The 27,321-nt window shown below is 37.8% G+C and overlaps 1 protein-coding gene across 1 annotated transcript; it reads right to left on the bottom strand.

The window, feature by feature from the left end:
* Positions 1–3,185: 3,185 nt before the first annotated feature.
* Positions 3,186–17,219, bottom strand: LOC142176704 (uncharacterized). Its single transcript, XM_075244886.1, has 3 exons — positions 16,664–17,219; positions 6,980–8,933; positions 3,186–4,571 (listed from the first exon to the last, which is right to left on the bottom strand). The coding sequence occupies exons 1-2, from the start codon at positions 16,729–16,731 to the stop codon at positions 8,486–8,488; spliced, it is 516 nt and encodes a 171-aa protein (XP_075100987.1). The 5' UTR covers positions 16,732–17,219; the 3' UTR covers positions 3,186–4,571; positions 6,980–8,485.
* Positions 17,220–27,321: the final 10,102 nt, after the last annotated feature.

Below are 27,321 nucleotides of genomic sequence, written 5' to 3'. Positions count from 1 at the left end.
AGGCATGATTTCTATGAGAAATGTTGATTTTTAGCCATATGAACATGATGTATGATTATAGCCATTTATATCCCATAGGCATGGTGTCTAAGTGTGGTAATAAAACATGCAAAATTTAAAACAGGTCCTATAGGTACATTATCTAGATGTAGAATTAAAACATGCAGAATTTAAAGAAACAGATCCTTTAAGCATGTTCTCTACCCTTCTAATAGCTAAACATGCATAATTACCCATCCCATTCACTAACCACCCCCCAATATATGTTACAAATTATTACAGACCAAATACTGAATTACATCAGAATAGTGTAAAACAAGAAGTTACAACCATAGGAAGCCTGATTATTGACTTCCTCTTTGAGTTATGGAATAAACCACCTCAAGCACCACTTGTTTCAGAGCCTTTCTCAGACCTGGATGTGTCAAAGTTCCCTAAGTGTCTCAAAGGACCCCGGGCAGTGCTTACACCCAAGTTTGCATAACCAGATAGATGTGAGTGTAGTGTGGAATGGCCAGCCCTTATGTGTCCAAGTTCAGAGGGAGCTCATGGGTCCCAAGGCAAGGCTTACACAAGAGGGGCAGAACCTAAGTTCTAAGAGTGTAGTGGAAGTGCAAAAACAGAGATTTATTTTAAAACTGGATTGAGAGTAGTAAGGGGTAAGGGTGATTTGAAAACAGTAGCAGTAAAACTTAAATTACATAGAATCAATAATTGCACAAAGGGGGTCAGGGGTTTCAGGAATACATTGCATGAAGCATATGACCTCAGGAAGGATCAGGTTTGGACATGCACAACAATAAATGATGTTGACATGCCTACAAACCAGCTAGAGACCACAAACAAAAAGAGGGGATGTGGGGTTTGGGATTCATACACCTAGGGGAGCATTAATTAAAAGTGGCAGGGAACATATTTCAATGTTAGTAATGTAACTTGATTGCAGAAACATAAGTAAAGTAGACAAGAATAAGAGAAGTTGGGACAATTAAAGAAACATGTTGTTGTTGATGCTTGAAGATTAACTAGGACATCCCAGTAAGAAGCAAAGTGTAGAAAGAAAAAGTGAGCAAATTTAAACAGCCTAGCCTTAGCTTTCAGCCTGCTAGGCAAAGTAGTAGCACAAGGAGTACTAGAGAAAAGAGAGAGAGTTTTGAGTGAAGTGTGTATTCTGAACTCAGATGGTTCGTTCGTTGTTTGAAAGAAAAGAAAGTGGGTATTTATAGTTCTGAAAACAGGTGAAGAATAACGTAATAAGTAAAACCTTAACAAAAATATAGAAACAATCACAAGTCAGAATCAATTACACAGGTAATTTCCTTTAATTAAGGAATCACTGATTAACGGGTAGTAACAGGTTCAAATAAGGAAAGAAATCAGTTTGATTATTGCTATATAAGGGATAGTAAAAGCATGCAATGAACAATCAAGTCTGAGTACAAAAATATGCTTATTTTTGGAAAGGATTCAGCAAGGTAAAACATCACAGTAAAGGGAAAGGAATCAATTAATTTTAAGCAGGCGAGTGAAATCAGGGCTCATATAAGAAAAGCTTTTTAAATCAGTCATAAAATCAAGGTCAATAAAGGAAGAAACATGCTTCTGTACTTCAGTATATAAATAGAGTGAACAGAAACATCAAACATGTGAGGCCAAGCATATTGGCAAAAGAAACAACATACAATAGCAACAAAAATAAGCATAGGATTCGGTAGTGAACAAAGTTAGATAGTCAGGGATCACACGTATAACCAAAGTGAAGAAGAGAGTCAAAACAAGTACATGTCTCACAGTAACAAGTGAGGAAACCTTTTGCGAAATCAGGGTTTCAACAATGGTCGAGTTTAAAAGATAGTAAAACTCAGAATCAGATGAATCACATAAAGAAAAAGAGAGTCTGAAACAAGGAACCTTAAATCGAGTCAAGTATTCAAACAAACAATCTCAGACCCAAAGACCTAGGGTTTTCAACAATAATCGAGTTTAAAAGATGGTAAAACAAGTAAGTCAAATAAGAATAAGGAACTTAATCAAACCAGTACACAAAACAATTAGTTTCATAGCTCGAATGAGACTAAAAAGAATTAGGGTTTTCAATATGCTGACTCAAATAGAGGAACGACATGAGCAAAACATGGAAGAATCACAATCAACATTAAAAATCGAAGAAGAAATCTTTTGAAAAACTTAAAGGAAAACCTTAACGAAAAGTCATTTTGAAAGGAAAGTTGAAAAACTTTCGAGAAAAACACTTAAAACATTCATAGCAAGTACAGATCTAAAGTAGGTCTGAAAGAAATCAAAAGATCTTAAATATTAGGACTTCGAAAAACTTAGAAGAGGTGAGAAAGGTTTTGAAAGTTTTTGATCTAACCAGGAAAATCAAGGATTTGCCTTGAAAGGCCATGGATGGCTGGAGAAAGGTCGTGGATGGACGGAGAAAAGCCATGAACAGCAGTCGAGCAAGGACTGAACCGGATTCCTTTGAGGATTGGCCATGAAGCCACAGAAACAAACAACCATGAGCCATAGGAGGCCATTACACATCTCCAATAGCCACGGATCAGGCGGGGTTTAGGGTGGATTAGGGTGGGGATAGATGGAGGCGGCTAGGGTTCATGAGGTTTCAGAGAGAGTTGAGAGAGAATAGGGATTCAGAGGCGGTGGTTGGTGAGAAATGAAGTAGGTTAAGGGGTCGTTAAGGGTTAAAAAAGGCAAGGGGTAATGGGGGCCGTTGATCTAAATGATCAACGGCTGGGATTAAAGTGGTTAGGTGGGAATCCGGGTTTGGTCGTTTAAATGGGTTAGGGGCCGGTTTAAACGAAATTGGGCTGGAGGAAATTGGATCTATTTTGGGGTTCAATTTAGGCTATAATTGAAATGCAATTGGGCTATTATTTAAATAGCCAATTTTCCCCTTTTAAAATTATAAAAAATAGTAAATTAATTTCTGAAAATGAATTAAAAGCACTAAAATGATTTATAACATATAATTAACAATTTAAAAATACCGGACTTAATTTTATGAATATAAAACATAATTGAATCTTAAAAGGGCTAATATTGCAATTATATGCAATTTAGCTTAAAAATACTAAATAATTTTGTAAAAATATGCAAAAATTACCTTAGCTATATTTTAACATAAATATAAAAGTCCAATAAAGGAATTACCAAAATAATAATTTTGAAAACAATTATTGGGGTTTTAAGGATAAAAGAGGAAAATAAATTGATTTAAAAATCTTTAAAAATTATGCAAAACAAATTAATAAAACATTTGGATATTCTTACATATGCATATATATACCATTTTGAAAGGTATTTTGCATATTGAAAATATATAGGGAAAAATTGGGTATCAACAACCCCGAGACGTCCACTCACAACACCACCGTGCTTCTAGCACTAAGTCCAATCTTTGCCTGATCGCTAAGCCGCCTCACCCCGTGACGTCCACCCACAACACCATCGTGCTTTTAGCACGGAGTCCGATCTCAGCCCAATCGGCTAAGTTGTCTCACCATAATGTCATGTGGGTCGATGTCATCTCACATCCCGCTAGCAATCATCTCATCCCATTTAAAGAGAATTGTCTCAACACATCAATCTCATCCCATATTCGAGGAAAACTCTTATCACCTCACACGGGGATTTTACCCCTCACTCACTCCTACACCGACACGTGTGGTTTTGGGGTTTGGTTGTCTCAACCTACCCTTCCACGGTGACTAAAGGTTACTCCCAAAGCATTTATTATTTAAAGGATTTATAGCTTATTTCATAATATTTCACATATCTTTCCATTTCATGGGCACCAGTGGCCACAATTGTAATGTCATTCTTGGAACGTCGGCCGTATTTCATATTTCATACTTTCATTTCTTTTCTTTTAAGGATCATCATCATAAACATCAACACATAAAATATTTCGAAAATCACAACTTTAGGTTCATTATTAATCAAGGCTTTAAGCACAACATATTCTTTTTCCAAAGAATGAAGCGAAATGACTAGCATTTGAAGTACGAGTTAAAATCATAAACGAGTGATACACCACTTAACCTCGAAATACTCTTTCCCAAAAGGGCAACACACAATTTCAACTCATGAATATGTGATAACTCAAATCATATTGGAAATATTCATAAAGGAGAGCATGGTGATTTATGACTAAAATATGAATTCAAATCAAATGCACTAGTTACAACAACCATGTCTGCGTCTTACATCTCACTCTCACTTCTTTCACTTCCAAACATTATCATAGTTTATAAATAATAAAAGCATTTGGACATAGGGATTTGATATATATATGAACATATTATCGTAGAGGTCATAATAGGGTAGGAACAATTGGAACACTTTTTGATCATACGCATCTTTCAACTCAATACTTACTTGGGATACTTGAATTTATTAGGAACAACTCGGAACATGGGATTAGGAACTTGGGCCGACCATAATTGAAACTTATGATAACATCACAGAATTCGATGATTCTAAGAGAGAAGTTTAGACAACATACCATGCTTGAGTTTTTCTTAGATTACTACAACGTCCCACACAATCTGCAGAAACATAACCAAATTTAACCATAGTTAGGAAGGTATTCTTAGATTTAACCCATTCTGACATTTCATCAAACACCTAATATGAAAAGTCAATTACAAGGTCCTATATTAGAATTTCCTCTACCCTCACCATGAATTTTCAATCAGCCAACCAATATAATATATCCCTACAACACCCATCAACCATTGTTAGTCATATACATGCTCAATCATTTGCTTCAAACCACCAAAACCACATTTCCCAGCCTTCACATACTCCTAAATTCTAGATTGAGGGCTTATGGCTTTCGGTCACCGTCACACAATCCCCACCATGATAATATACTACCTAAATCCATTATTAAACATTGTATTAAAGCTAGGAATGAAGTCTTACCTTGTAAGTAGAATGTCTTGTAAGTTTCCCTCTTGAATTCCTAAGATTTGTGCAAGAATTGAAGAGTATAATTTTATAGAGTTCCTTCCTCTCTCTCTCTCTCTAAATTGATACCCTCACTCTAAAATATCAAGTTATATCTTATAAAATGACCCCCTAAGGCCTTATATAAAAATAGGGTCGGATAAAAAAAATTCCAAAAATAACCCCCAAACTCAATTATGTGGTGCAATTATGTGGTAGCAGAACAGATATGTGGGCATCATAATGGACACAAAATGGTAACTGTGATGCAAATTTGCGATAGCAAAATGATTATGCGGCCAGCAGAATGGCCGCAAAATGATTTTCAAATTCTGGGTTGGGTCTGGTCCATTTCGCGATGCAATTTCCCAATAACATAATCATTATGCGGCCAGTTGAATCATTATGTGGCCAGCGAAAATACTTTTAAAATTTGAGTTGCTTCTGGTTCATTATATGGTTATTTCTTGGTCATCGAAACAAATCCGCTATAGCATAATGGACCACATGTCACACCTCCTTTTTACTACACCCCGCGAAGGGTATAAGGGAGTTTTTCCAATTTAAGTGACAATCGAAACAAGATTATTTATATTAAATTCAGAGTCGCCAATTGGGATAATTTATGGTGTCCCAAGTCACCAGTTTAAAATCCCGAATCGAGGAAGTTGACTCTTATTTATGGTCCGCGAACACAGAAATCCGGGAAAAAAATTCTGTTAACCCGGGAGAAGGTGTTAGGCACTCCCGAGTTCCGTGGTTCTAGCACGGTCGCTTAGCAATTTATACTTGGCTTATTAGAATTGCTCAATTACTGATTTTAAAACCTATGTGCATTTATCTTTTTAGCCGCTTTTACACACTTGAGTTATTCGTAATTAAAGAATTGAGTCACGCATACGTGTACTCATTTTGTTTGGCGCGTCAAAAATCATGCCATGTGTACGTGTCCACAATTAATCACGCTTTATTAATTAAGATTGTTGCATCCAAAGTTGCGCGAACGCATACCTTGGTTTTAATTTTAGGAATCGTGATTATGTCATGCGAACGTGTACATAATCACGATGATAAATTCAAAACACGCCTAAAGCACTCTAACGGTATTCATTATTCTTCTTAAATTTTGAGATTATTGTAAGACCATGACTTTATAGGGTGAGAATTGTGAAAAGAGTGTAAAATTCCTACATTAAAGATTATTTACAAAGCCAATTGTATTACTAACTTGTGAAAACTATTTATAACTACCAAATAATTATCACTCTATATCTTGAAGTTATATTAATACCTATTAGTTATAAGAAATGGGCTAATTACACTCCTAGAAAGAAAAAACTAATCGGCAATTTATTGTTAAGAAACTAGGCAAGTCTATAAATTTATTTGACCGGCAAAGTAATGAGCTAGCTTACAAATTTATCATTTTTTTTGGGTCTTATGTCCCTTTTATTGCACAAATAAAATTAAATTCTATTCTAACCGAAGTAAATCTCATGGCACATACATTGTGTGCTATTATTATCGTTCTAACTTAACTATCACAAACTTTTCTCAATTTCCACTAATCAAATGGTTCAAGGAACTAACTTTCATGACAGTGAGGCAATCTAAAATTCGAGCCAAACAAACATGCTAATGGACCTCAAACACCAATTAAAGCAGACACATAAAGGTGTACATGGACAGGGCATTTTAATAACGAAATACTATGAATCATTACACCCAATTGACAAAAAGGCTTAGGATTACTACACTTATACTCATAACTAACCAAACATTAATCTGGATATGGTTGTGCAAACAATAGAATTAGCCGCGGAATTTAAACCGTACAATAACAAACAAAAGATTGAAGATGACTAATAAGAACTCAAGAAAAGAGTAAAGAGACTTGGACTCTTAATAAAATAAAAAATAAAAAAAAACTCCTCAGTATATTAAGGGAAAGAATGTAAGCACATCGACAATCAATATTAGAAAATGAACAAGAATGGAAACTAACCTTAGACTGAGATAGAAAACTCGCCGGAAAAACCTCGTCGAAATTTGAACGGATACCTCACTTAACATCCACCCTTTTTGGAGTGTTTTTGGAGCTGCTTCGGGTTTCCTGTAGAGGCAGATTTTGGTGCGTTTTTGCTGGATTTATGTTGTGTTTGAACTCCCATTTCTGACCGAATTTCACTGAGTTTTGGATTATTTTGATGTCTGATTTTGGGCTGTTTCACGGCAGATTTTTGTGACTGTTTTGGAGGAGCCTTTGGTAGTGTTTTTTCATGGTATTTTGTTGATTTTAGGATAGTTTTTAGTTGGCCATTGAATGGATGATGGTTAATGAATCGATGAGGAAGAAGAAGGGGATAAGTAGTGCTATTAAGAGATGGGGATATATGGGTAATGGCTGAAGCTTCTTAGGGAATTAAAGGTGAGCTCTCCCTTGTTAAGGAGATGCTGCCGATTTTGCTTCAAGCTCTAGGTCTTAGGTGTTCTATGTTGTTCATGAAGAAGAAGTGACATTTTTTTTGGGTCCCCTTTGAAAAACGGCGGATCCCATGGATTTCAAGGTGTAGGTCTATGTAAGGATTACGTACTATTATATAGGGGTAGGGATTATGTTAGGGGTATGGACCTAGGAATTATGGGGTAGGTCCAAAAATTAGGCCTTAAAATGGGTTGCTCGAACCCAAGTTTTAATCTTTCCCTGCGAACGAGATTAAAACGATCTCATTTATTAATTAGTCCTACTTAAGTAAAATAACTATTAAAATAAGACTGACCGTTAAAATAAACTATTTTTTTTGGTATTTTTCAAGATTAAAAATGACTACAAAATATTAATGAAACAATTTTTTTTGTAATTTTCATTTTCTTGTAATAAAATAAAGTAACAAAGTAAAAATTAGTTGAAATAGCTATATTGGGCCTAAAATAAATATTTACGTGCTAATATATAAAAATCTTGGGGAGGGTCAAAAATCACATGTCTACAACTGCCCCTCTTTGACTGGGAACGCGAAGAGTTTTCAGACAAAGAACGACTAGACAAGTGTTTTGACCCGACCCTTATTTGGAGAGACTAAAACTAAGAGAACAGGGGAATGTGACTGAGCCCTGGTATCTGAGCTGCCTACATATCCTTGGCTATAAAGGAATCAGGCCACGTGTAGTTCAGAGGTGAATGAGGTGATGGAGTGTACCGAGGTGGAGAGCCGAGTGAGGTTTCGTTCTGCCGAGGTTCCGGTCCGATGTCCTGATGTTACATCAAAAATCAAAACATGAAAAAGACTAGCTAAGCCTGTCAATTACGAATTACAAGATTCTTATCTATAAGTCTTCTCAAGCTTGATCTTGAGTCTTGAATGGTTCTTCATGCAGACTTTGGATTTGAACCTTGACGCTTGCTAGTTGCAGGTGTTAGCTCGTTCTTCTTCAGCTTTTCGGATCAAGACCGGACACACCATGCTTGTGACTTCAGTCATGTCTTGAGCAGCTCACATCTTTCATCAACTTATGTATTTGGCTTCACTTCTTGCCTTTCTCTCTCTCTTTTTTCCTTTATTGTCACTAACTTGAATTGCATTCTGAATTGAATTCCTTTTTTTTCAGGTGGGCGCCTGATTGCTGAACTTGAACCGTCTTCTCTTGTTACTTGACACTGTTTTCCCTTGCACCTTGAACCATTTTCCCTTGAAACTTGAATTGTCTTCCTTCGAAACTGTTTTCCCTCGGAACTTGAGTTGTCTTCCTTCGAAACTGCTTTCCCTTGAAACTTGAGTTGTCTTCCTTTGTTCTCCAAGAGGGCGCCTGATTGCTGAACTTGAACTTTCTTCCTTCGAAGCTGCTTTCTGTTGAAACTTGAACTATCTTCCCTTGAAACTTGAACTGTCTTCCCTTGTTCTCCAGGTGGGCGCCTGATTGCTGAACTTTCTGTGTTCCCTTGTTTTCCATATGGGTGCCTGCAATCAAAACCAACAAAACAAACGAAATTTTCTGCCTCAGTTTGCACTAGGAAGATTTGTGAGTTGTTAGCAATATTGTAAACCACTTATATTATTGATGCAATGATGAGTAAACTAAAGACTGGACTAGGATGTACATCTTCTAAATGTGATTGAGGTTGCGAAAAATAATAAACTAAGCTTGACTAAAGTAAAGACTGACCCTATTCTCCAGGCGGGGTCCCTGATTTTAAGAAAATTAAACATTGAGAACTCAAGAAGACTAAAAATTGACCCCCTTTTTTTTCAAATCCAGACTTCCCCCCTTTTTTTTCAAAATATCCTAGGAGAAAATTCGTTAGACTAGGTTTTCTATCTTAGGAGAAAGATTCATCAGACTAAGACGTTAATCCTAGGAGAAAATTCATCAGACTAGGTCTTTTTTCTCTTTTTTTTTTGTTTTTGGTATCTTAGGAGAAAGATTCATCCGACTAAGACATTTATCCTAGGAGAAAATTCATCAGACTATGTTTTCTATCTTAGGAGAAAAATTCATCAGACTAGGATTTTGATCCTAGGAGAAAATTCATCAGACTAGGGTTTCCATTTTAGGAGGAAAATTCATCAGACTAAGACATCTATCCTAGGAGAAAGTTCATCAGACTAGGTTTTCTATCTTAGGAGAAAGATTCATCAGACTAAGATTTATATTGGAAGGAAAATTCATCAGACTAGGACTTTTTATCCTAGGAGGAAAAATGTGAAGACCAACGGCAAGATTTTATGCACAATAGCAAGACAAATAAAGACAGAGATTTGAGAAACTTCCCTTTTTCGGCTCTTCTCTTCCTTTTTTTCTCTTTTTTTTTTGCTTTTTTGTTTCTATTTTTCTCTTTCTTTCTTTTTCTCTTTTCTTTTCCCTTTTTTTTTTGGAACCTCTTTCCTTGCACTGCTTTGTTCCTGTTTCAAACAAAGAAAATTTTGTCAGTTTTGAAAGTGATGGTCGGTTTGTGGCCTTGAGTCTTAAGCAGCTTGGCTTTTGCTCGATCAGCCTGAGTCGGTCTCAAGAGACTTTTGTTCTGCACCAACTCGGATTGTTTCAAACCCAGTATCGTTTGTATTTGCAGCTCAAACAACCTTATCCCAATTGGAGATCTTTTCTTAGATGACCTTTTCTGATATATTGAATGACTTCCTGCTTTTGAGCAATTTGTCTGCCAGAGAGAAGCACAAGTTATCTTTGCTTACGCCAAATAGGCTGACAAGAGTCTTTTGGGGGAGCCTTTGCATGAATCCTCAAGGCACGTTGATAGTAACAACCGAGTGTACTGACCAAATTTACTTTGTGCAACTGAAAAGTTGGTAGCAGATTTTGAAATCTTTTCTTGCTTGTTTTGACAAGGACTGACTTAGAGGGAAGGACACAATGCTATAAAGAAACAATATTAACAAGAAATGCCCCTGTCGAAAGGACAGAATGAAGAGTTTTTTTTTCAATAACTAGCCTTAATGGTCATGACATGCATTTTGGACTCAACGGCCTAATCTACCAAATTAATCCAATCTTCCCTTTTGCCATTCTTATGAGCTTTGAAGTTGGGTTTGTTCGTGCCAATTCTTTACATCACCTTCGCGACTCACTTTCAACTAGTGGTGCCTTGAGGAATTTTTACCAACGAGCCTCTCTCATTTATTCATCTCTACTTACCGTCGTCTTACTGTGCCCGTGAGGGTTTTCACTAATAAGACTCTCTCATTTTTCTTTTTTTCCCTTTTTGTGAGAAACTCGGCGGTGTTCTACATCATGTGACAACCGTTGCTCATTGCATGCTTCTCTTGGCAATCTTGAAGGCATATCGGGAGGTCTTTATTTGGAAGGATTTTGGATAGGGTTGGAAAGAAAGGTCGGCATGAAGACTCAAAGTAAACTCAAAATGAGGGGTTATGGACTTACAACTCTTGGAACCGACTCTTTTACAAATGAAATAAAATCTTTGCCCTAGTTTCAGCTATTGGGGATTTTTTCTGAATTTTTTTTTCTTTTAAATTCTTATTTGGTTGGACCGAACCGTGAGGCTGCCTACGTATCTTTAAAGGAATCAGGTCTAACGTAGTTCAAACATCTAACCTAAACTATTTTTCAACTTTCTTTCTATTTCTCTTTTCCTTTTTTCTTTTTTTTTTCTCTTTTTTTTTCCTTTTTTTTTTATTTGCCTCAGCTTCTATTTTTGAGGGCATGGACCTTTGACAATTCCTTTTTTTTGAACTTTCTAAGAATTGCCCCAGTTTGTACTCTTGGGACATGATTTTTTTTTTTTTTTTGACTCTAAACTTGATTCCAAAAGAGGGTAGTCAAAGGAAAATAACACAGGCTCGAAAGGGGTAGCAAATGATATAAAGTGTTTGGGTAGCAGAAAAAGGGCCTCCCAACCTCAAGAACGTCAAACATGACATCTTTTCGCGATCACAGCATTGACGAACATGTCTGTCTTCTTGGTATGTCGTGGTCACAAGACATTTTTTCATCCCTTAGTGACAAACTTTCCAACAAACATCAAGTGATTAAACATCCGTAAGCCCGATCTTCACAATGATTTGAAGGTGGATTTTACTCGACCTTAGTTCCAAAGTATTCAAACTCTTTATTCATCCTCAAAAGTATTTTTTTTAGATATCGAATTTCAGGTTAAATCAGTTCCTAAGATCTGGCCAAAATTCCGCATGCATGTCATGTCATTAAAACTAGCGGGAAAAGAACTAAGCATGGAATGACACAAAAGGACAAACTGTATTTCATTGAGTAAACAACAAGACAAACAACTTAAAATCCGAGTTACAACCCTAAATAACCCAGCTAATGAAAATAGCAACAGAACAGAAAGACAAGACTCACACAAATAGAATGGAGGGATAGAAGGGTTTGACTCAATAAAACAAATAAAATCTGAATCACAACCCTGAAATAACTCAGATAATAGAAAAAACATCAAAACAATCTACCAAGATTCCTTCCTAGTGAGGAGGGAATGACTTTTCAATTGCTAAGCTTGACATTTAGCCACAAATTCGCTCATTAGAATCAGCAGAGCCTTCTCCAATTTCAAAATCATTAACTTCGGTTAGCAAATTCCCGAGAGGATTCTCATATTCCCTGTCACCACGCATCATTCCCACAAAGTGTGCATCATCATGTGCAGGTAAAGGATTCTGCGCGATATTCTGGGTGTCACTGTCTTAGATCACAATCAGATTCTCCTGGATCATCCTTTCTATTTCTCTTTTCAAATCCCGACAGCTTTCAATATTGTGCCCCTGGGCATTGGAATGTTACTCACACCTTTTAGAAGGGTCGAAGCTTCTCGCACGTGGGTCCACATGATTCGAAGGAATAGGTGCAATCATGTCATAATGCTTTAACTTCTCAAATAAGCTTGCATAGGACTCGCATATTGGTGTAAAATTATCTTTCAACCTTTGTTCCTCTTTATACCTCTGGCTGGGATGTGGGTTATAGGGCACTTGAAAATTTTGTGGAGGCTGTTGGAGATTTCGTGATGCTCGTGCTCGCCTTCTGGGGTGTTTTGGTGGCTCGACAACATACTGAGGTGGAGCGACAGAGTATTGAGGGTTCTGAGGTGGATAATACTGCTCAGGGGAGTCATGGAAAACTTGAGGAGGCTGCTCATACCTTCGAGATGTTCTCCTGGGACCTATTCTCGACCCTGATGTCATCATGATTTCTTCAACCTTCTCATTTGTGTCGCTAAAATTATCAGATTCAACCCAGACAGCCTGAGTTGTGGCTTTAAAAACTGCTTGACTTATAATTTTGCCTGTCTTAAGACCATTCTCTACCATTTCTCCCATTTTGATTGCTTCCGAGAAGGATTTGCCAACTGCGGACATCATGTTTTGAAAGTAATCTGGCTCTTGCGCTTGAAGGAAGACAATGATTAGCTCGTGGTCATCCATGTGTGGCTTAACTCGAGCTGCTTGCTCTCTCCATTTAATGGCATATTCCCTGAAACTTTCACTTGGTTTCTTCTTCAGGTTTGAAAGGGAAATGCGGTCTGGGGAAATGTTGATGTTATATTAGAACTGATTGACAAAGGCCTGTGCCATGTCATCCCAGACATACCAGTGAGACGTGTCTTGATCCATAAACCATTCGGAGGCTACTCCCGTAAGGCTTTCCCCAAAATAAGTCATCAACAATTCTTCATTTCTTCCCGCACCTCTCAGTTGATTGCAATACCTTTTCAGGTGGGCTATGGGATCTCCATGTCTATCATACTTTTCAAATTTGGGAGTCTTGAAACCAGGCGGCAAGTGGACATCGGGGAACATACATAGATCTTTGAAGGAAACACTCTTTTGACCTGCCAACCCTTGCATGTTTTTCAACCGTTGTTCTAAGCTTTTCGCTCTTTGGGTCATTTCTTCCTGTACCATCTTTCGGGCAGGCTTCTCAATGTTTGCAGGAATATCAAATGAGTACGAGTGGTACTCAGGAGAGTGGTACTGCTCTTGCAGTGTAGCAAATTGTGACTCATGACGAGGCTGTCCTTGACCACTGGCCCATGCTTGACACATTTCGGTCATTTGTTGTTTCAGCATTCTATTTTTCTTAAACACAGTAGACTCTTGTTGAACCCTCTGACCCTGAGTCTCTTGAGCACTTGTAACAGCTTCGATGTCAGTTATCATTTTTTCTTGGATCTTGTGTTTTCAGCTTACCACAAACCGACCACCTCAACTTTCTTCACAATTCAAAACAAAACATGTTAGAATGGACTCAGTCGATCCTTATTATTATCAATAGTTTTTCATTTCATCATTTTTTCACTTCTTTTTAATGGTGATCGGACCTGATGTGGGTTGCCTATGTATTATGTGGGAACATGAATCAGATCTTGCGTAGTTCGGGAAGATCGAGAATAAAGTGAATAAACTAACTCTTTTTTGGATCTTGGACTTTTCGAAAGAAAGACTTAAAAAGAAGAAACAAAATATTTTTGGATTTCAATTTGTTTTTTTTTTTTTTGAAAGAAAGACTTCTAAATAAGAAAGAAAATATATATATATTTTTGAACTTCGACTCCTCTTTTTTTTCTGGAATTTCGAAAGAAAAACTTCTATAGAAGAAAGGAAATATTTTTGGATTTTCGGACTTTTATTTTGAATTTATGAAAGAAATACTTCTAAAGAAAAATGAAAATATTTTTGAATCTTAAAATTTCTTTTCAATTTTCGAAAGAAGAATGAAAATATTTTTGGATTTTGAGAGAGATTAAAAGAAAATATTTTTGTATTTTTGTTTTTTTTTTAAATTGGGGTCTTAAAGAAAGTCTTTTCTAAAGAAAGAAGTAAAAGAAAATATGTTTGGATATTTTTTTTTGGAAAATGGTAGGCTGGAACCGATGAGGTTTGCCTACGTATCTCACATCCGGTGAGAATCAGACCCGCATAGTTCGCCAATTTTGACATAATTGGAAAAACATGATATTGACTCCCTTTCATTTTTTTGAAATACATTTTCCTTTTCTTTTTTTATTTCAAACAATTTGGGCAGAGTTTCGAGGCATTTTCGAATACCGGGATTTTCAGAACCAGGTGAATTCTCTATCCTACCTCACTCTTGGTTTTTTTCTGTTGTTTTTCTTTCCTTAGCTGGTCAGCACGCAAGCCGAAACAAATAAATGTTTACATAGCACATAGAATGCATCAAGATGGTCTGTTATTTTGGGCACACCTGTCCTAGACGGACCCAACTCCTGTGTTGAGTCCCTTAAGTCAAATGCACATGATGCAAACAAACGTTCCTACTAGGGATCCGGCAGGAAGCTGTGTTTTTCTAGGTTTAAATCCTGGGGTTTTGGTCTAGACTTGGGGTACCCGAGCGGACAACTGGGGCCGAGGAGGGGGCGACGTACCGGGAGCACTGAAATCTACCCGGCCTTGTCGTTTGCCCAGCCTCAATCTATTTGGTATAATTTCTACAGAAAAAGCGGGCCACGCGAACGTGTGCACCATTTTCAGAAGACTCAGAAGGGTTACGTAGGAAGACAATTATATACAATTCAAACAATATTAAAGCGGTAAACAGATAGCATTTAACACAAAAGGTTCACAGAATACAGTAATATCAACAATAAATGAAGCCAAGTAAAAAAATCATTTAACAAGCACGAATTCTTGAACACTGAACCAGAGATTCTGGGTTTCTCCCCAGCAGAGTCGCCAGAGCTATCACGCCTCCTTTTAACTACACCCCGCGAGGGGTATAAGAGAGTTTTTCCAATTTAAGTGACAATCGAAACAAGATTATTTATATTAAATTCAGAGTCGCCACTTGGGATAATTTATGGTGTCCCAAGTCACCGGTTTAAAATCCCGAATCGAGGAAGTTGACTCTTATTTATGGTCTGCGAACACAGAAATCCGGGTAAGGAATTCTGTTAACCTGGGAGAAGGTGTTACGCACTCTCGAGTTCCGTAGTTCTAGCACGGTCGCTTAGCAATTTATACTTGGCTTATTAGAATTGCTCAATTACTGATTTTAAAACCTATATGTATTTGCCTTTTTAGCTGCTTTTACTCACTTGAGTTATTCATAATTAAAGAATTGAGTCACGTGTACGTGTACTCATTTCGTTTGGCGCGTCAAAAATCATGTCACGTGTACGTGTCCATAATTAATCACGCTTTATTAATTAAGATTGTTGTGTTCAAAGTTACGCGAACACATACCTTGGTTTTAATTTTAGGAATCTTGGCTATGTCACGCGAATGTGTACATAATCACGTTTATATATTCAAAACACGCCTAAAGCACTCTAACGGTGTTCATTATTCTTCTTAAATTTTGAGATTATTGTAAGGCCATGACTTTATAGAGTGGAAATTGTGGAAAGAGTGTAAGATTCCTACATTAAAGATTATTTACAAAGCCAATTGTATTACTAACTTGTGAAAACTATTTATAACTGCCAAATAATTATCACTCTATATCTTGAATTTATATTAATATCTATTAGTTATAAGAAATGGGCTAATTGCGCTCCTAGAAAGAAAGAAAAAAATAATCGGCAATTTATTGTTAAGAAACTAGGCAAGTCTATAAATTTATTTGATCGGCAAAGTAATGAGCTAGCTTACAAATTTATCATTTTTTTTGGTCTTGTGTCCCTTTTATTGCACAAATAAAATTAAATTCTATTCTAACCGAAGTAAATCTCATGGCACATACATTGTGTGCTATTATTATCGTTCTAACTTAACTATCACAAACTTTTCTCAATTTCCACTAATCAAATGGTTCAAGGAACTAACTTTCATGACAGTGAGGCAATCTAAAATTCGAGCCAAACAAATATGCTAATGGACCTCAAACACCAATTAAAGCGGACACATAAAGGTGTACATGGACAGGGCATTTTAATAACGAAATACTATGAATCATTACACCCAATTGACAAAAAGGCTTAGGATTACTACACTTATACTCATAACTAACCAAACATTAATCTAAATATGGTTGTGCAAACAATAGAATTAGCCGCGAAATTTAAATCGTACAATAACAAATAAAAGATTGAAGATGACTAATAAGAACTCAAGAAAAGAGTAAAGAGACTTGGACTCTTAATAAAATAAAAAAAAAAAAAAAAACTCCTCAGTATATTAAAGGAAAGAATGTAAGCACATCGACAATCATTATTAGAAAATGAACAAGAATGGAAACTAACCTTAGACTGAGATAGAAAACTCGCCCGAAAAACCTCGTCGAAGTTTGAACGGATACCTCACTTAACATCCACCCTTTTTGGAGTGTTTTTGGAGCTGCTTCGGGTCTCCTGTAGAGGCAGTTTTTGGTGCGTTTTTGCTGGATTTATGTTGTGTTTGAACTCCTATTTCAGACTGACTTTCACTGAGTTTTGGATTATTTTGATGTCTGATTTTGAGCTGTTTCATGGCAGATTTTTGTGACTATTTTGGAGGAGCCTTTGGTAGTGTTTTTTCATGGTATTTTGTTGATTTTAGGATAGTTTTTAGTTGGCCATTGAATGGATGATGGTTAATGAATCGATGAGGAAGAATAAGGGGATAAGTAGTGCTGTTAAGAGATGGGGATATATGGGTAATGGCTGAAGCTTCTTAGGGAATTAAAGGTGAGCTCTCCCTTGTTAAGGAGATGCTGCCGATTTTGCTTCAAGCTCTAGATCTTAGGTGTTCTATGTTGTGCTCATGAAGCAAAAGGTGACATATTTTTTGGGTCCCCTTTGAAAAACGGCGGATCCCATGGATTTCAAGGTGTAGGTCTATGTAGGGATTAAGTACTATTATATAGGGGTATGAATTAGGTTAGGGGTAGGAGCCTAGGAATTATGGGCTTGGGAATTATGGGCTAGGTCCAAAAATTAGACCTAAAAATGGGTTACTTGACCCCAAGTTTTAATCTTTCCCTGCGAACGAGATTAAAACGATCTCATTTATTAATTAGTCCTACTTAAGTAAAATAACTATTAAAATAAGACTGACCGTTAAAATAAACTATTTTTTTGGTATTTTTCAAGATTAAAAATGACTACAAAATATTAATGAAACTATTTTTTTGTAATTTTTATTTTCTTGTAATAAAATAAAGTAACAAAGTAAAAATTAGTTGAAATAGCTATATTAGGCCTAAAATAAATATTTACGTGCTAAAATATAAAAATCTTGGGGAGGGTCAAAAATCACATGTCTACACCACATAATCGTCATTTTCTAGAAATTCTTCTACCAACTCCACTATGCATTGTACAACCCAAAAAGTCCGTGCCACAGCTCATTTTGTACAATCGTTGAACACATTAGCCTACCTCAGCAACACGAATCCCAGGTTCTAGGTAACATTTTACGGGTCCTTATAGGTTGTGACCATGATAGGATCATAGAGAGATGCCAGTTTGAGGCTAAGTAGGTGGATAATCTTCTGCGGGACGTTCTGAGGTTGTTTGATCCTTATGATTTTTCTATGAAGAGTTTACTTTCTATCTAGTGGGATGTATGTGCTATACTTATACTTCAGATTTCTTGAGGAAGTTTGGACGATTGTTATGAGGGTGAATATGCACTGGGTAGATGATCTGAAGTATTTTAGGACAAGTGATACATATGCTTATGAAGGATCTAGTTGAATTACGGTGCAAAATCATTGTAGTTGTGGAGTAAGGGTATTATGGATTAGCTGATATTATGTTCTATGGCGTCGAGCCAAATGGGGTAGGCTACTATTGACAATTAGATTGAATGATCATGTGTTATACTGGTTGGACTGAGGCATACTTGCGAATCGGTTATGGTGTGAAGAGGTCGACTTCGAGGATGACTCGGGTAAGGAAATTGCTGGATGCATGATGTATTACACCTTATAGATATATAGAAATCTTAGAATAATTCAAGTTTCTTATTCATGGGGGATGTAGTGAGCAAGGAAAAGGAATCGATTGGTTGCTTCTTCTTTTTTGGGTATTCATGTGCTAGTGAAGCACAAGAAGCTTGACGCCTATTGATTGTGCATTGGGAATTAGAGCATGGTGGATGACTATTGAGAAGGTTTCAATGAGTTCATGATTCATATGTGGTATTTGAGGGTTCCCTGGATTTGCATAGGCTAAGATTTGAGATTTGCATTGGGTGGTGCCGAGACTTGTGGTATTTTTATATCATTATTAATTCTACATTTCAGTATTAGAGAGGTTAGAGAAACACCTTAAAATTCATAGAAGGTCTCTTCAGAGTGGGCATCTCAGTTGTGGTACTATTGGCTATTTGAGAGGGAATACATGAGCTTATGTACCTTAAAATAACGTGGTTTCATGCTAGGATCTCTTAGGGTGAGTTTGATTAAAGATCGTTGTGTAAGGGCAAGGAGAAGTGTTAACTTGAAGGCAAGTCAAGAGGAACTCAAAAAATTAGGTCAGCTTGGTAGTGGTTTGGACCATCATAGTAATAGAAGTTCGTTTCCTTTGGTGTGATGGAGCTTTACAAGCATTTTGTGGCAATACTCTTAGGTTTGATAGTCAGCGAGAGTTCGTTGGATTAGAGGTTTGATGTTTTGGTAATATGATAAATGGGTTCCGAAGAGTTCATAAGAGATTGGAGCATAACTCGAGGCTGATGTCTTCTACAGGTGTGGAAGGTTTGTTGCGTGTTGCGATGTTCTCTGGAATCAATTTAAGTGTAGAGTTTCTGGTTGATAGGTTGTCTATCCTACTTGTGATTCGGAGTTGAATGGGATTCTCGTATTTTTATATAATGGCATGATAGATGTGGTGCGTTGTATGGGATTGAGATTTGCATATACAAGGTTGTGGTTCAGTAGTCAAGGAAAGGTCATGAGTTGTAGACAACATTGATGGTTTTAGATGTTTAGAAGAATGTTGGCACTATCTGATATCGCTTGTGAAAGAGTGTGTATTTTTGAAGGCGCATTATGTTTTGACTTGCGGATGCTTGACTAGTATTATAGTAATCGCCTGGTTGATGACGACTGATGTTCATATTTTGCTACGTGGTGGGGGATATTTAAGGGAGTATTTCCCCTAAGATGATTATGTATAAGGGATGTGCCAGTCATTTGAGTAGTGGAGTTGGAATTAGATATGGAGATTTTTGTATTCTTGAGGTTTAGAGATCGGACATTCTTGGAGGCAGATTGTTCCTTGGTTGCGGACGATGAAGGTATGTTAAGAGTTTGATTGTATGTGTTATGGTTAGGTTACTATGGATGTTTTTGGATGGTTATTTACCTATATTTGGATGATCGGAGTTGAATTGGGAGACCATTGTTAGGACCAATAATAATGCGTGTTCTACATCAGATCAGGTTGTTTACTCAACACAACTATTGTTGAGGGGTGTGTCATTGACTAAAGTTGATCTTATTCATGTCCTGATATGTTGTAACAACCCGACCATTCATTTTTATTGTATTTGATCCCTGTATCCCCCTTTGATTCTTCGCATATGTGCTTTTATGAGTTTATGACATGCATGGATAGTTAGTTTCGTTTCGGGGAAGTTTTGGAATGATTTGGACCCTTTGGTTTTTGGTTCAGAAGTTTAAGTTGGAAATGTTGACATATGTTTGACTTTTTTGAAAATGACCCTAGAACGGTATTTTATGGCTTCGAAAGGTTCGTATCATGATTTTGGACTTTGGCGTATGCCCGAAATGAAATTCGGAGGCGCATAGGTTGATTTGACATATTTTGCTGAAAGTTGACAATTTGAGATTTAGAAGTTTTCTTAAGTTTAACCGTAGGTTGACTTTATGGCTATCAGGGTTGGATTTTGGTTTTGAGACTTGGAATATGTCCGTTTTGCCATTTGGAACTTGTCTGTAAAATTTGGTGCAATTCGGAGTTAGTTTGATAGGAATCAGACGCTTGGTTGTGATTCTAGAGGTTCTTGAGTTTTCTTTTGAATTTCATGTGTTTTGGTATCCGATTCGTGGTTCTAGATGTCAATTTGTGATGTTTTTAAACTTGTCTGGATGTTCGGTGAAGAGTCCCAAAGGCTCGGGTGAGTTTCGGAATGGTTTGAGATGGTTTTAGGTTTGTTGTTGCTAGTTCTCCAGGTATTGCAATTGCGAGTACCAGCATCACAATTGCAATCAGAGAAAGGGGTCCCACGTATCGCATTTGTGACACCTTGATCATAATTGCGAAGTTAAACTTGGGATGAGTAAGGTCGCATTTGCGACCAATTGGTCGAATTTGCGGTAGGATAGACTTTACAAATGCGAAGTCGGTGTCATATTTGCGACATCTCCCTTGGCTATCATGTGCCACATTTACAAGTAAGTTTTCACGTTTGTGAGGGTTTAGTTGCAAACTTAGGGTTTCAATTGCGACATCTACACCTGAACATAAGGGCGGGAAAATGGGACTTAGTCTCATTTTCATATTTTTAGAACCCCAGACTCGGTAGGAGGCAATTTTGAGGAGGGAATTTCACCTACAACCATTGGGTAAGTGATTTCGATCAATTTTCAATTACATTCCATGATTATTTATGAGATTTAACATAAAAATCATGAATTTCTAAGAGACATTTTGGGGGATTTTGTTTATGTGTTGAGAAATAAAAATTTGAGATGTTAGAGTCGAATTGGACTCGGGTGTGAAAACAAATCACATATATGGAGTTATGGGGTTATGGGTAGTCGAGATCTACCCTTGGACTCGGGTTTTGACCAAGCGTACTCAGGGTTGACTTTTGGAAAATTGTGAAAAGATCATAGCTTTATTAATAGTAATTGGTTTCACTTGCACTGTTTGATGATATTAAGTCACTTTTGGTTAGATTCGAGCCATGCGGAGGCGAATTTTAAGGGAAAGTCCATTTTCGAATGTTGATTTGGCCTAGTTTAAATAAGTATCTCACCTAACTTTGTGTGGGGGATACTACCCCTTAGGATCGGGCTTAATTTTAGTATTTTAATTATGTGGAAGACGTGTACATGAGGCGACGAATGCGTACACGAGCTTATATGTAAAAATTTACTGGTTTAGAGTCTTAGGTCACTTATAAGCATTCTAATTGAATTTGTTATTATTCGTTCTCTTTTTTGGTTGTCAAGTTTATTCTTACATGCTTTAATTGAAGTTGACATCACATGTTCTATTTTATATTGTCGAGGTTACTCTTATATGCATTTAGTAGTAGATGTTATTACATGCTATTTCACCCATTGTTGAGTTATTCTCATGCGTATATTAGTAGTTTCTATTTCATGCTATCTCTTTTGTTGTTGAACCTATGTTATGCATTTTAATTGAGGTTGCCATTTCATGGAAAAACCTTTCATTGTTGAACTCATTGTAGTAGTTGTTGTTGAGAGCTATTAATACGTTTTGTTGTTAAAGTTGTTGATTATTGGAATATCTTTCCTTGTTGAGTTATTTTCTAATTCATTTTGCTATTATTGAGATTTTTGTGCACATTGTGGTTGAGCCGTGGACTATGTGTTGTGGTGACATTGGTATTGTTGATTTTTGCAATGTTGTGCCATATGGGAATATGTGGTGCAAGTTGATTATTATGTTGTGATATTGCTGCGCATGCGGAGGTATAAGGGTAGATGCGTATGCGGAGGTATAAGGGTAGATGCGCATGTGGCGAGAGAAGGTAGGATTTGTATGTGTGTTGCTAGTAAGGAAATTATTTGAAGCCACGTGGTGATATAAGAGGGCGAAAGCGCGTGAAGCTATTTCGGAAAAAATATTATCAAATATATATGTGTAAGGATCAAACAACGATATAAGGAATATTTTGATTGTGATTCGTGAAATGTGAATATGAGGTCTGCTACCTCGGTGTGACTTTTGTTGCACATCTTATGTTGGAAAGACTTGTTGATTTGAACAATTATTGTTTTTGTTTCCTTACCTCATTCCATTCGTATTTTTTATTCTAATTGGTTACTTGTTGTCTTTATCATAAGTACACTCTTTGTTGTCATTTGTTGCTTCCATTTCTATTGGTAGCCATATGTTGATAAATTGCCTTATTGTCATTTATTGCCTTTACTTCCTCGTTGTTATATTATATCAATATTCTGCATAGGTTCCTATATCTAGTAGGTGTCTTGACCTAACCTCGTCACTAATCTATCGAGGTTGGGCTTGATACTTACTGGGTACCATTGCGGTGTACTCATGCTATGCTTCTGTACATTTTGTGCCCATCCAGGTACTTCTGCTCGTGTCGGATGCTAGTGAATTAACTTAGTCGTTTCGGAGACTTCAAGGTATACCTACTTGACGCTCGCAGGCCTTAGAGACACCTTCTATTATTGCCTTTGCTACTGCTTATCTTCATATCGAACAGTGTTGTACTTCGAAATTACTAGTGTATTTCTTTAGAGCTTATGACTCAGTTCTACCAGATTTGGGGATTATGTACCTGTTGATCTATTTTAGTTTTATTGTGATAATTATTAGTTTAATTTGATATCTTGTTCATTAATTCTGTTAAATTCTCAATTTGGGTTAGGCTTACCTAGTCTTGGAGACTAGGTGTCATCACGACTACCTAAGGTGGGATTTTGGGGTCGTGACATTTGTTCCAAGTGTTACTCTCCTATGCTAGGACGGGTCATGAGACTGTTGATTATTTACACACATGATGTGGTTCTATTTGTGCCTTGTGGCACAACTTGAGCGAGATGGATCTTCGGGTGTTGAATTGTTTATTGCATCTTGGTTATGGCTTTCCTGCATGTGGTATATTGTGCTATCTGTTTCTCCATGGTTATGGTCACTCATTTCGCATGCTTATTGCTGACACACGTGTTTGGTGAGTATGATAATTTGCACAATGGGTATTCCATGTGGACCATATGTTTGGGTCGTGTTATGCACCGTAGCAGAGTTATGTTGGGATATGATCCTTTGTGCTTATTTTGTGTGTTTTTTTCTCCTATGTGAGATGGGTTCATATTATTGCGCTTTGTGGTGGTATATGTTGATCTTGTGGGATGGTTCTCTCATTAAGTTATCCTTCCATCATTGGTTACATTCGATTGTTGCTTGTTTGGCGCATATATTGCATCGTATGTAGATCTATGTCACGACCCTAAACCCGGATCCTATCGTGATGGCGCCTCTCGTGAAGACAAGGCCAGCCGACACAACACCTAATTCATTTTAAACAATTAAAATATCACAATTTAAGTCATTAACACGATTAAATCCCAAAAGAAAAAGTGAAACAGTACAATTTGCGGAACAAACACAACCAGACATCAGGCTGTCACCAGTCATGAGCATCTAAACATGTGTCTAAGAGTCTGAATGAGTTGATATAGTCTATTACAGAACTATAAACAAAAAGTAAGATAGGAGGGAGAAACACTGGGCTGCAAACGCTGATCAGTTACCTTGTGGACTCCGTATGGCCTGCTGGGAGCAATCAACCCTCACTGGCAGGACTTGAAGCTCCTGAATCTGCACACAGGGTGCAGGGAGTAAAGTGAGTACTCCAACTCAGTAAGTAATAACATTAAATGAAGATTGAGCGATAAGAAATCATGTAAAACACAACAACATGCTATAGAAAGGTAGAGTAAAACCAGTAAAATGCAGTAAAACAGTAAACCTTGTAAAAACACCTTAGTTCAGTATAAGCTTCTTTAAAATACCTTTTTAAAAGTTAAACAAGTAAATGAGAAGCAGCGAGAAAAAAATAAACACATAAAATCAACCCCTCAGGCACAATATCAACAGAATCAGCCCCTCGGGCAATAACATGGAACAACACCAGCCCCTCGGGCTATATCTCATATCACAATGGGTACCCGCGCTCACTAGGGGTGTACAGACTCCGGGAGGGGCCCTTTACGGCCCAAGCCCAATATCAAGCCATTTCGTGGCATAATCAATAGGCTCTCGGCATCATATCAAGCCATCTTATGGCGTATAACTCAGGCCCTCGACCACAAAATCATAATCAGTACAACACTGCTGCGGCGTGCAGCCCGATCCCATAATAATCCTCATAATACAGGCCCTAGGCCCTATTCAGTCATAAATCTCTAAAAGCCACTCATGCACAGTAAAACATGATGCTCAACCCAAAATATTATTTAAAGTGTTAAAACAGAGTAAACATGGCTGAGTTACGAAAACAGTATAATATAGTATGACTGAGTACGTATATAATATCAAAACAGTGAGGAAATAGCAGTAAAAATCCCCTAAGGGTCCAAATAGTTGGCACGAGGCCAAATATGGCATTCAGCCCAAAACATGATGATAACAAACGGTTTTCAATCAAATACACCGTAAAATAGTCATACGGGATGGACTAAGTCACAATCCCCAACGGTGCATGACCCCACACTCGGCATCTAGCATGTGCGTCACCTCGACATAGCACAACGATGTGAAATCTGGGGTTTCATACCCTCAGGATAACATTTAAAATCATTACTCAACTCAATCCGGTCCAAACTCTAGCCCGCAATGCCTTTGCCTTGCGAATCGTCCTCCGTATGCTCCAAATCTAACCAAAATCAGTGCAAAACCCTCAAAATATGCTAAGGGAACAAAGCCCTTCGAAAGGAATCAAAATACCACGCAAATCCGAAATTAACCAAAATCCGACCCCGGGCCCACGTCTCGAAATTTGATAAAATTTACATCAATAGACACCTTGTCTCCCCACGAGTTCATACATATCAAAAGTACTAAAATCCGACCACAAATGGCCCCTCAAATCCCCAAGTCAAGGTCTCCAATACCAAGCCTTAGTCCCAATTTTTAACCCTTAAATTCCATTAATCTTAGGCCAAATCAGTGAAATTATTCCATAAGATCGATTATTAGGTTCAAAGATCTTACCTCCAAGCGTTATCCCTTGAATCCCTCTTCAAAATAGCTTCCCCAAGCTCAAATCCCGAATAAAAATGGTGAAGAACAACTCAAAAATCACAAAGGATGCCTTTTATACTTTCTGGACCAGGGATTCCACACCTGCAGCCCATTAACACTTCTGCGGTACCACTTCTACGGCCCAAGACACCACATCTGCGATGCAAATCCCACACCTGCTTATCGCAGGTGTGCTTCCTCAAACGCTTATGCAAATCCAGCTGACACTCTCCTTGGCTGTATATGCGACTCCAGCTTCACTTATGCGAGACCGCACCTGCGGTCCCCTAGCCGCAGGTGCGGTTATGAAAACAATGGAAAAAACTTCAGCTGCCAAAACCCAACTCAAATCTTCTGCCAACCATCCGAAATCACCCGGAGGCACCCAGGACCTCAACCAAAAGCACCAACAAGACCTGTACCACTATCCAAACTTTTATCAATCTTCAAAACACCTCAAACAACATCGAATCAACCAAAACACAACGGATTCAAGCCTAAGGTTCCAAAATATTCCGAAGTACGCTTTTGATCAAAAAGTCTATCAAACCATGTCTGAATGACCTAAAATTTTGCACACGTATCCCAAATGACACAACAGAACTACTGTAAGTTCCGAAATTCCATTCCAACCCCTACATCAAAATTTCACCTATCAACCGGAAAATGCCAAAATTCCAATTTCGCCAATTCAAACCTAATTCTACTCTGTACCTCCAAAACACATTCCGATCATGCTCCTAAGTCCCAAACTACCTCCCAAAGCTATCCGAACCATCGGAACTTACATCCGGGCCCTTTAATACATAAGTCAACATCCGGTTGACTTTTCCAACTTAAGCTTACTCAAAAGAGACTAAGTGACCCAAACCTTACCAAAACCTCTCCGAACCCGAGCCAACCAACCCGACAACACAAAATACCACTGAAGAAGGCAATAAGAAGTAGAAATGGGGGAAACGGAGAGGTAACTCATGAAACGGCCGGCCGGGTCGTTACATCCTCCCCCTCTTACACAAACGTTTGTGCTCGAACGAGTCAAGAAACATACCTGAAGCCTCAAACAGGTGAAGATATCTACTCTGCATCTCCTGCTCGGTATCCCAGGTAGTCTCCTCTACGGGCCGACCTCTCCACTGCACTTTCACTAAATGTATATCCTTTGATCTCAACTTTCGAACCTAACACCCCAAAATACATACTGGCTCCACATCATAAGTCAAATCATCATCTAACTGAACTGTGCTGAAATCCAGAACATGAGACGGATCCCCAATATACTTCCGGAGCATAGAAACATGAAATAATGGATGCACACTCGACAAGCTGGGTGGCAAAGCAAGCTCATAAGCCACCTCCCCAATCCTCCGAAGTACCTCAAAAGGCCCAATGAACCTAGGACTCAATTTACCTTTTTTCCCAAATCTCATAACACTCTTCATGGGCAAAACCTTCAATAGAACCTTCTCACCAACCATGTAGGACACATCCCGAACCTTCCTGTCAGCATAACTCTTTTCTCTCGACTATGCTGTACAAAGCCTCTCTTGAATTACCTTCACCTTTTCTAAAGCATCTTGCACCAAGTCTGTCCCAAATAACCTAGCCTCACACGGCTCAAACCAACCAACTGGAGATCTACATCGCTTCCCATACAAAGCCTCATATGGAGCCATCTGAGTTCTCGATTAGTAGATATTGTTATAAGCAAACTCTGTGAGCGGTAGAAACTGATCCCATGACCCTCCGAAATCAATGACACGAGCACGCAACATGTCCTCCAATATCTGAATAGTGCGCTCGGACTGCCCATCCGTCTGAGGGTGAAAAGATGTGCTCAACTCCACCTGAGTACCCAACTCTCGCTGCGCAGACCTCCAAAACTGTGAAGTAAACTAAGTGCCCCTATCTGAAATGATGGAAATCAGGACACCATGCAAACGAATAATCTCCTGAATATAGTTCTCTGCCAACCGCTCTGA

This window comes from Nicotiana tabacum, chromosome 22 (assembly GCF_000715075.1).
Source record: "Nicotiana tabacum cultivar K326 chromosome 22, ASM71507v2, whole genome shotgun sequence".
NCBI classification, from domain to species: Eukaryota; Viridiplantae; Streptophyta; class Magnoliopsida; order Solanales; family Solanaceae; genus Nicotiana; species Nicotiana tabacum.
This window is presented reverse-complemented; position numbering and strand designations above follow the sequence as displayed.